Source organism: Egretta garzetta, unplaced genomic scaffold (assembly GCF_000687185.1).
Source record: "Egretta garzetta isolate BGI_Z169 unplaced genomic scaffold, ASM68718v1 scaffold62, whole genome shotgun sequence".
NCBI lineage: Eukaryota > Metazoa > Chordata > Aves > Pelecaniformes > Ardeidae > Egretta > Egretta garzetta.
The window spans coordinates 808,770-820,508 of NW_009258947.1; the positions used below are offsets into that span (position 1 = coordinate 808,770).

The window sequence follows — 11,739 nt, forward strand, 5'->3', positions numbered from 1 at the left end:
TATCTGAAATGTAGGTGAGAAATTTTCTCTTAAATCACGCCTTCTTCAAGGAGCCTTGGAAAAGCAGCTTTTGAGCACAGCTACAAGTAGATGAACTAGATGACATCCCTGCAAAGCAGACAGAGATGCTTTTTAGCACAGTAGAAAGTTTCCTTGATATTATAATGGGAGGTGGGAGCTGGATCGCTTGTGCTTTCAAGAATTTTGCTGAAGAAGGAACACTGACCAATTACTAGAATTTTCTTCTGAAGCTAATGGCACTAATGACATTTCCCTATTTACTGGTTGTGGACTCTGGTTTTTTGCAGGAGGAATGTGGTATCTGGAAATAAAACTTTGTTTCCTCAATAGTTAACCTTGTGTCTACACCTCAACACCATTTTCAGTGCACATTTTTAACTAGCTTTTTCTGTGGGTTTTTTTAATGTGCTGATTCATTATTCAAAGAATATGAATTTTACAATGAAGCCATTCAAAAATCTCTACAAAATGTGCCAGGGACTCCTCCTCACTTCACAATGCCAATCCTCGTAATTAGCTTTAATTTTCACATGCCACCCCCTACTCCCTGAACTCCTTGACAGCTCAGGAGCACAGAGAGTTCTTGAAGCATTCCCCAAAAGTCTGTTGACACTGTCAGTCAAGGCAGGAGCTAATCTGAGAGAGCAAGAGGCAGCCTTGCCAGCCATTCTCTCCAGGCTTTGCTACGAACAGTCGTAGTATCATAGGAAAAGGAAGAAAATCACAAAGATCCCAAACAATATATGCTTTACACTGGATTGAAAACAACCTGAATTCAGCAATTTGGGAGTTGGAATGGACTGGACACCCATGCAGATCACAGAGCACAAACATAACGTTCCAGCTTGGAGATGTTTGAATAGGCAAAGCAGTACCAGCACTATCTACTGCTTGATTTTAGTTTTCCATGTGTAGTTCTAAGCAAAGGTGCACTAACTGATCCTTGATGGAAAAACTTCTGTCCAGTGTAGTCAGGATTGCTTAGTCACCATTTCTGTATATTCTACAGAACAGCGTTATTTTCATTTTAATATTACTTTATAAGTCCTATCTCAACAGTGATGAACTCAAAAAAAAAAAAAAAAAAAAAGCAGCAGCACTCTGTTTCCTAACTGGTCCTCCAGCAGCAGTGTGAATTGTAAGCTGTAAATTGATGGTTAAATACTGTAAATAGTGTTGTGAGGACCCTGCAGCCTATTGTTTGGATGAATGTGGGCCAAAAGCCCACCTCATGACCCACTGTGCTAATACTGCTGGCAAAGACCTGTGCAGTTCAGTTGCCTGCAAATCCTCTGCTACATTGCTAGGTCCCTCTGGGTTCCTCTGGACTCTGGGCAGTGGTGGGCTTGTCCACAGTATAAGTGATTTTTGCTTGCTAATCCTGGAGCTCGCTGAGATCTTGTGCCAGAACTTTGATATTAGATGAGCTTGGCCTGAAAGGAGGGCTTGGCCTGTACTTAAATGAGAACCTAGATATATATAGCCTCTCAATCTAAGACACAAAAACTGTAGAGATTCAATCAAGAAACCTGGGTTCCAGCTGGCCGCGTATTTCCTTTGGTAGGCGACCCAGGATGCTGCTTCGTGATCAGCTTAAGCATCTTTAAAATCATACTACCAACAACTTAAGTGGGGCAGGTTTTCCTTAAGCAATATTCAGCTTTTCAAGGAATGCTAGTAATGGTAAAGTGACTTAGAGTGCTGCCTATTATTAACAGTAATAAAGATAAGTAAAGATAAGTTTTCAGCTGAACTGATGAGTTGCTCCAGCTCACTGTGCTGCTGCCCAGTCATCAGTACTGGCCAGAGAGAAGGATGAAAATGGTACGGTGAGTACCCTAGGGCTGTGCTTACATTGGTAAATGAAGACCCGCTGTCTTGCCTGGAGGTCAGCTGCCTGCAGCACTGAACACCCACGCTATTGAACAATCTTTGCCTCCAAACCAGCGTGACTACCAGGAATGGTCCCTGGCCTGTGCTAAGCCCTGAACTGTACCTGGGAACTGCTTAGGGAAATATTTGGATGAGAGCAATGTCCAAGACAGGCTGAGACACAAAAGAGTACAGAGGACCGGGATGCAGCGCCAAGGAACCCTTCCTGACACTGTGCAGTCTGATAGTATAGATGTAGAATAAGTTAGCGATTATTTTAACAGTGGAGATCCACGGAAGCATCAAAGACCAAAACTTGGAACTTCTCATGCTTGCCACAAAATCAAGCATTTCTGCCAATTAATGTGCCATAGTCACACACCCAGAGTTTGTTTTTCTATCTCTTTGCCTTTTAGGGCCAGCTCATAGCTGCATTTTCCTTTATGTCTTTCTCTATAAGTTTAATTAATTTAATTACAATGGAAATTCTACTAAAACCAAGCATCAAAAGGGCAAAGACCTAAACTGGATTGCATCTTGTCACTCACTAGAGGTGAAGGGGAGCCAAGAATATGCTGGCTGGGCTGCCTGACTGACAGGGCACAGACAAAGCCCAGGGGACCACAATATCAGCCACTGAAGCCAACTACAAGTTTTCCTGGCAGATATTTTTGAGAGAGGTAGACACAATTGCCTGAACCACATTTGCAGGGTGGATGGAGCCCAGCTACCTGCACAGCACAGTGAAGAAAAACAGCCTGGGTTTTTTTGACTGATGAAGTTGTGGGAGAGCAGGCTCCCGGCGTGGGAGGCATGATCTGCTGCTCACGCGGGGTCACCTGCAGCCCCGTGGCCTCGCTGCATCATGGCCAATGTGTGCTCCCACAGCGCAGCACCGTGCAGGCATTGCAGTGCCTTACTCTTCTGTCCTTTTCTAGCTGCTTTTGGAAATGGGAAAATAAAGTATTATCAGCCCGTTCAGCCCAGACTCTCAACATTGCATGACCTATCAGCCAAAATCTCCTGTAGGTCCCTCTGGAAATAGCTTTGTCTTTACCACTGCAGACACTAAAGGAAATTCAGAGTTGTCACCTTATCGTTACCTGCGTGAGTGGGGCAAGACCCCACAGACCATTCACTGCCACAGAAGTATAAGGAAAGGGACAAAAATGCCCTTAAGGGAAGAAAAGGAGCGGTGCTCCCAACATACATACTTACAATGCACAGCACCTCCAGAACCATAGATGCAGATGTAGCAAGGGCTCCAACATTGCAGAGCTGCTCTAAGGCTAGAGAGGGAAGAAGAACCTAAAAGGCAGCATACCCAGGGCAGACCCAAAAGAAGGCCTGTAGTAAACAGTGTCTTATTTAATCTAAGCAGGAAATGATACAACCTTTTTTTCTATATGTTATAGGACTACTAGTGAAAAAAACAGTGCATGCCTTTAAAACATAAATCATTTTAAAGGCTCTATAGAAAAGACGTATTTGCTGCTCATCCATTTTTCTCATTTTAACCAATGATTGACAGTTTTGAACAGTTAACTCCAGGTGACTCTAATTATTTTGCTTGCAGAGTGGAATGAGTATTTTTTTCCTGTCTAGCTACTAGGTAACACTTAACTATCTGCACACTTTTGAAAAGATCCATTCCCCTACCAGAAGTACCAGGGACCTTATCCATATCGACACTCAGCCATTTAAAGACACGTGCAAATCCATTTTAAAATAAAAACCTTTACGCACAGCACTGCAAGATGGCCAAAACCAGTTGGGGGAAAAAAAATCAAAGCAACATTGATGAATACTTCACAATTTTTTACAGTCACCTTCTTGCAGGAAAAAGGGTATAGACTGCTCAGGAGAGGAGCCGTGCCTGCCCCAGGCAGCAAGCGTGCAGCATAGGAGGGGGTGCAGGCATTACAGCCCCGAGTGTGAGTTCCTGGCAGTCTCATTTGACAGATCCAACTGGCCTGAGTGTATAAAATAATAAGTTACTCCTGGCTGAAAACTTCTTCAGACCCAGTGACACCTTTGGGTAACTACTGCAAAGGTCAGCCTTCAGCTTTGGTGAGGCGAACATCAAAAAACAATTTGGCAACACACTGTACTAACGTTATAAAGGAGGACAATTCCCCCTGATTAAAGGGCAGTGGGATCATGGCCTCCCTTTTCTACTCCTAGCTTTGACATTTCTACAGTAATGGGCGCTTGTTTTGGCAGCTTTAAGAAAATACTAACTCTGAAATCTTTCCACTCTTGTTTGGAAAAAAGCTTCAGCGATTCGTTTCAGCCAGTGTGAGCGTCCTAGCACATGGGCATGGAAGCAGTGTGCTGCCGTGTCACTGATTAACACAGTAATGGTAATCTGAGACAACTGTTTAGTCAGAGCTTCACACCATCCTTGACTGAATGTATTTATTTTCTGTTTGGTTTTTTATTTTCTTTTCCTTTGGAAGGGATATTTAAGAAGTATTCTGGTTTTCGTAACACACAAAACTATCAGCATTCTGTAAATACAGGGAAGTGCCAGCTTTCTTAAATCCTTTTTATTTAATGTTCTTAAAATCCTAAGTTCAATACTTCAGGGATATGATGGGTAGAGAGAACATTATAAGGAACAAGTACGAGCGGTTGAGCTTGTTGCTCTGCATGGGAGGACTGCACCCTTACTGACCTGGGGAATAACTCCGCAGAGTGGCCCCAGGTACTGCACCAGACGTTGCAGGCTGACTTTAAGACTGTGAAGGGACTGTGGGGCATTAACCGTTCCATCATTTCCCTTATTGTCTGGGCATCACAGGTCTCTCTTGCACATCTCCAGCCCTGACTTGGAGGACACAGGGCTAGCTGAGGCATCCTTGTGGGACTATAATGGGCTGTAGAAACCAAAATGGTACAGCACATGTGCAGGCTGATCTAGGATGAAGTCTACCCTGCTACCCTACCAGCCAAACTAGCTTTTCCTGTTGTGGAAATAACCCAGTTAATTCTGGAGTGGTGGCTGGTCATAAATCACTGTGAAGGCAGCGTGGGTGATAGTGATTTGGATGCTAGCATCAAAACTCCACTAGCTCTTGGCTAACTCGACAGTATCCATCAGCTGGTAGAGTTGGATGTAGTTTCTGTAGTTCATATACGAGTTTATGTCAAGCAAACAGATACAATCTAGTTTCACAGAGATGAAGTGCTGAGAAAGGTGTGTTGAGTTCAAATCCATCCATCCTTGCAAATCAGAGGGAGAATGCAAAGCAGTAGCATGCCCCTTGGGGGCAGAGGTCTCACGGTGGGAATCTGTCCTCTTCCCAGAAGAGTTCCTGGAAAAGGTAACTGAGGGCTTAATGCCTATTTATCCATTTGCTTGTCCTCAAAGCTCTCCGTGTAGGCATAACTTAAACCAGCAAAGAGCCTTGTTGAAACTGCTGCTTTTTTTTTTTTTTCCTTTTTTAAGGACCAACTCTTGTGCTTTTCTTTCATTCTGTAGAGAACACAGCTGACATTATTACCCACATGCTTAGCAGTGCCAGTGCGGTAATGGATGACGCTAGTACTTAAATGCACTAGGAAGACAGGAGTGGGCTGAAGCCATTTTTAGAACAACATGCTATTTTCTCTCTTAGTGCTGACTCATTCACTGTACCTTGTGGTATGTTTACCTTGATTGCTTGCCGCTTCGCAGGCTGTTGAATGCCTGAGGGAGGAATATTAATCAGTGACACGTAGCACTGTTCTCCAGAACTTCAATGACGATGAGTGCTAGGCTCTTGCCTGTCTTTTGGCTTTATTGTGGGAATTGCTTTTCTTTAACTAGCATTCACAAGTATTTCAGTCCTGGAAACTGTAAGCGATGCTTTTGTATTCATCATTTTAGCACAGCTATCTAGCTCATATGTGCTTTTTCTGTTGAAAATCGTTGCCCCTCACTAGTACTCATATCAGAGTAAAATTAATCAAAGTCATTGCACTGTATATGTGTTGAATCTAATTAGCCAAAACAGCTGATGAAGACAGAAGAGATCTCACAACTCATTTATCTTTTTCTTAACATATTTTATATTAAAATTAAAATGACACGGAGAGCAGTAGCAGCCGCTATAGCTAAAGCTATATAAAAGTGCACTTTACTACATGTGTGACCTACTTGGGCTATTCTGCCTGTGGAGTGAGACGACAGGAGTGTTTTGTGCCCAGAAATGCATTTGTAGCTCAATTTGTCTGCATTCAAAATAGAAATTAAAGGTCCATACGTAAAAACTGTTGCTAATCATTCACAAGAATCTGATAAATGCTATTAGTGTGCAGTTGCAAATGGCTGCTCTCTGCTCCTGTGGTGCTAGCTGGCTGTCTGGTTCACAGCTAAGCTGATTTAACGATGAGATGGAGCCCAAAGGGGCTTCCCACTCTTCCCCTCTCCCTTCTGTCTGCATGTTCCCACCACCTCCATTGTAGCAGGAGTGATGTAAATCCAATCCAAACTTTAGATGAGAAAAAAAAAAAAAAATCACTATTTTATGCAGTTTTATTTCTACTAATTTAGTTCTCTGACACCATCCACTTTAGGACTAGATGAGCACCCGTGCTGGAACCAAGGCACATTGACTGAATCAGCTCTAACTTACAACAGCACGCTCCCCGTGCAAGGAGATCCCCCAGCTGCAAGGGCGCTCTGTGGAGGAGCAGGGAATGTGAAATCCTAAGAGAGGAGTCAGGGGCTAAGCTTGGAGTTTATCAGGTTAAAGAAATACCTGCTTTCAACTCTAGGACATGACTTAAGCTCATAATGTGCAGACGCCTTCAAAACCTCTTTTCTCATTTCCTGTTTTCAAGCATCTTGTGAATTTGGTAGAAGCTCATTTTCTTAGAAAGAAATTTCCTTTGTTCATTCTTCAGGGTTTTAGTTTTAAGGAAAAAGCAGTTCAGTGATTACTGTGGAAGACAAAATGGAAGCCCAGAAACACAACACAGAAAACATGGTCTCAAGCACAGGCCTAAGACACTGTCATGGTCTTCCAGTTTGGGGCTCTTCAGTGGAAAACAGCAATATTTCACACAGGTGTCAAAAGAAAAAAATAACAAGATGACCAGTAGACAGAAAAGTGAGTTGGGTACAGTGAATCCTCATATAACTAGGTAGCAGATTAAAAGCCATATATATATAATAAATTCATAATATTAATATATAAACATAGAAAATATTTTTTATTATTCTGGGGTATGTTTATGTACTCATATATAAGATCGCTGAAGGACTATAACTTCACAGCTTTGCTTTACAAAGAATTTAAAAATATATAGCTGACATCACTAAGGAGAAATGTCTTTTAGTATCATGTGTTGTAATGCTCTAAACACACAGATCCTGTGAAGGGCCTGGGTTTTTTCGCTAATCTGTTCACTTGTGCACCTCAGGGAAATCTGCTGTTGCATAATCAGCTTCATAATCCCTTGAATTCTCATTTCCAGGTATTCTGGAGCATGGCAGAATCTCTCCTGGCTAGGGATCCTGACATGTTTCTCTAGCTTTCTCAGTTTCTGAACCTAATGATTATATTTATTCAATCATTATTTAGTGATGCTCCTTACAGTGCCGTAAGAAAAGTTACATATCCTTCCTCAGTTTTGCAGATAGAGTAATTGAAGTGTGCAGTGATTAACAAATTACATTTCCTGGGTCAGAGAGAAAGTTCATGGCAGAGCTAATAATGGGACTTATATCTCTGGCCTTTATGATTACTGTGTGACAGCACAGCATCCCTCAAAGCAGAAGTTTCAAAACTAAGCATTTAGTTACGACATTGACAGAATGGGGTCCCTTCAATTTGTTTGCTGACCTTAGGCTAGTGAATAAGCCAGCCACTCAACCTGAAGGATATCTATGCTCTGAACGGCGTATTCAGATTCTACAGAACACAGATTTTATTTTAATGTTTTGTAATGAGAATATTCCTGTTGTAGAATTCCTGGTACTATTGCTTTGGTCACAATGATAGATTCTTTATTATAGTAACTGAGCACTCATGTCTTACAAATTTCCTTTATAGGATCTCTGTGAATAGGGGATGGTTAGTATCCCATTTTTAAAGGGGCTTAGAAACAAAGATCACACTGAAAGTCTCTGGTGCAGCAAACATTTAAATTCACATCTCCTAGATTTTAAGCTGGATGAACCTACCAGCAGATGAACCTTCCTAATTACTGGATGAAAATTCCTTTCTGTAGTCATCCCAAATTCACAAAAAGCATAAACCAAGGACTGCAAAAAATGTGCTTTCCTGCTCCCTAGGCTTGCTACTGGGTTTGATCCAAGGCTTAGCAATAACCAAGTTAGTTTGTGAACTCAGTGTTTCACGTTCACTTCAGGATGCTGGTATAAGTTGGAAGTAAGGAGAAGGCCCATGAAAAGTAAGAACTGGTGGCTTCTGCAAAGAAAAATGAGATGTAAAGAGGGAGGAAGAAGAAACAAGGAAACATGATGAGAAGGAAAGCACAAAAGCACAAACTCCATCAGAGATGTAGAGGAACCAGCACTGTCTGTGTAGAAGTAGGAGTATGTCACGGTAAGGAAAAAGCTAGTCATACCCAAACTTCTCTGTAATGTCAGAGTTGTACACGTGGTTTTAGAACACAGACACAAGTGGAAGTCTCTGCACAGGAGGCGCTTCCAGTTCTGGCTTGTCAAGTTTAAAAGCTTCCAGGGAAGTGCAGGCTGTTTTACATACATGAGAACTGTACTTGGATATGATAGAATGTCACAGCTGTCAGTCTAAATTGGAATCAATTTACATGGTAATGCTATGAAGGTTGCAATTTCCTTATTTTCCTTTGTCTGCAATGAGGAACTTTCCCTGTTTCAGCAGGGAAGATTGATCCTGGATGTCTGCATAAGCATTTGAAAAAAATCTGGCTCTTCAAGTGTGGCTCATTGCTACTGGTCCCCCATTGCTCAGGGGGGAGAGAGCTCTGCACAAAAGTACAACGTTTGAGAGTCTGTGTTTGTTGGCTTCTGCAGAGTCCACAGGAACTGAAAATCTCTAAATACATATATGTGGAGTGAAAATTTGCCCATGTTAATGTGAGAATCAGTTAAGTTCTGGAGAAAGAGAAGTTCCTTAAAAAGAAATAAAAGACAAGGCACCCAGAACAATGTGGGCTTTGCAGGCTGTTCTTGGTAAAAATGCCTAAGAGAATATTTGTATATTACATTTTTGCTAGTGGCAAAGCTAGCTGAAGAAGATATCCTCCCAGCTACTCCCTCCTTTCTGCTCTACTCCCACGTCAGTTCTCTGGACACCCTGATGTGCTAATGACACTTGTCATAGAACTGTGATGGACCTAGGCCATGTAAATGACATAACTATCTAAAAAAAATGCTGTGGAAGCTAATTTGTAAACCCATATCACTTTAACATCCAGATCATCATGCAGCGTCATAAATGGCTACACTAGCATGACTTTGGGGTGCCAAATGGCAGCAAGCAGCAGGTATAAAAGTTTAAATGTAGGAGAAAGTGGGAGCTTCTTCGTTGCTGCTAAAGAAAACAAGTATGCAGAACACCACCACAAACAGTCTAAGTACCAGGCCCATAATATTTCTCTCTCTGAGGTACCCATATAACTTTTAAGAAGGATAGCTTATAGTATGGTCTCAAGAGATTCAGTTCATCATGATTTTGGGTGACCCAGTCACAAAAAGGAAGTTTGTGAGTAATCATAATCACGACAAAGCAATTGAGTACACCAGTAAATCTATCCTGTTACTTAGAACAACCTGAAGAAAAGGTATAAAATAATGGAAAAATAGACATTCACACAGCCTGCTTTTAAAATTACTCCTTTACAGATGTATTTGACACACTTTTTCTAGCCCCCAGACTGCTGGGAGAACTGCCCCTTGTTCAGTCTGGTGTATGGATTTTATCAAGATGTTCAGTGTGAACTCCAAAGTTGAAAACACATCCACTGACCATAAACTAATTTGTATCACATCAGTTTTATTTAGTTTTTAATCTAGCCCTATAAACCATGACAGAAGCCAGCGTTTTCTCACTTTCCTGGAATATCTGCATTAGGTGAGCCATACAGGTATTCTTTAAGAGAGACACACAGATTGCCCTTGTATTTTTTACGATGACTTAATGGCATAAACTGTGATGGTTTTTCCATTACAAATACTAAGAAAGTCTTTTTCTTACCTGAAGGTAATGGCACGGCCTCAAGGAAGGTTTGATTTCCTGATGAACCAGAGGTTTATCTAAGTTCAGTGATGATTTGCGATAAGCTTCTTTAGCCTGACTTACTGTTAGCGTGGACCAAGAACTCCTTTTCATATATTTACCATCAGGGGTCATTGCTAGCCCTTCACAAGCCGAACATTTCACATCATTGTTACTTTTGGAAGTCTTCAATGAGAGATCCCCAAAATGCCCCTGGAGCGCCTCAGGGTAGCAATGGGATATATGATCTGCATGGTGCCTATTTACCACACTAGGGGTTCGGTAAGTGCTATCACTGTCCAAATTATCATCAGAGCTCCACCAGCTGCTCATCCCAGATTTATGCTTGGTTTCTGGTTTTCGCTCCTTACTTTTACTCCTTTTGCTATGCTTGGAATGGTGCCCGTGATGATGGTCGTCCCCTCGACTGTCTCCCTTTGTTCCATTGACGTTGCCCTTGGATGATCCTTCCAGAGAATGAGATTTAGTAAAAAGTTTCTGGACAGAATGAACGAGATGGCGTATTCTTCCTGGGCTCTCACTGCGTTGTTCCGCAGCTGTTGAGGTCCTCTGGTACTGTAAAGTGTGAAACCCATCCCGGTGAAGAGGAAGTTGTTTCTCAAATTGGTCCAAAAGGTTAGCAGGAATACGGTTAATCTTAGGATTACCGTGAGACATGGCGCAGTCGTCTCTTGAGTCGTAATGTGAGCTGTAGTGCATTCTGGGGAAAGTGCTACTTGACATGTGATCGCCCATTACCATGGGCATCATCATGCATTCAGAATGAATGGAGCTGCGTGGTGAGCAACGATGGTGGTCCATCGGGCAACTCTCCGTGGGGCTGAGAAGATACGATTGCCTTGGCTCCTGCCCATGGTGGATATGGTCGTGGGTGTGTTCACAATCTTCAGGGGATGCTAAGCCACAAGTATGAGCTGAACATAACTGTGGTTGGTTGCGACTACCAGATAATCCTTTCATATTCCTCGGAGCAGGAGAGTATCTTTCTTCATTGAAGTGCTGAGAAGGCGACCATGAGTACTGCTGGTCTGTCAGGAGAACACATAAAACCTGTTATGTGTCTGATTAAAAGATTAGCTTGCAAAATCCAAGTATATTGTAGAACTAAACATTTTTTCTCTATGAGCTTGATGGAAAGTCTCACCTCTCATGGAATTTCATTCACCATTCTAAAACTGGTTAAAAACTATGAGCAAATTATAGGGTGAATGCAGCCTCCTTCCTGTTTGCAAAATTGCCTGCTAGCAGTTCTAAATTTTATGAAGCTATTCATTATGCAAATTTACTCAAATAGATTTAATGGACACATTCAAGTATTCAGTTTATTATTTGATAGTTGGAATTCATATGCCAAGCTTTGTGGCTAGTCATTTAAGTTACACAGGTCTAGTTTCCGTTTCTGTGGTTTCTCAGTTGGATATCTTAAAATAAATATATCCTTTGTCCATGAAGCCATTTTCATATCACAAACTGAACTTCATTTTCTTAAATGAAGCTCAGCTTAAGGATCCCAAGTTCACTGTTCATAAACATAAATAATAAGCAGCAAAGAGGAAAAGAATATGAACATGCTGAAATTAAGCTTAATTTTTGTCACTAAACAGTTTATGAA

The 11,739-nt window shown here is 41.7% G+C and overlaps 1 protein-coding gene across 1 annotated transcript in view; it reads right to left on the reverse strand.

Annotated features, from left to right (window-relative positions):
* Positions 1-11,087, reverse strand: part of DLGAP2 (DLG associated protein 2) — an 88,401-nt gene extending 77,314 nt beyond the window's left edge. The window contains exon 1 of the mRNA XM_035889903.1: positions 10,086-11,087. Coding sequence (XP_035745796.1) covers positions 10,086-11,087 — 1,002 coding nt within the window. The remainder of the gene's footprint in view (positions 1-10,085) is intronic.
* Positions 11,088-11,739: the final 652 nt, after the last annotated feature.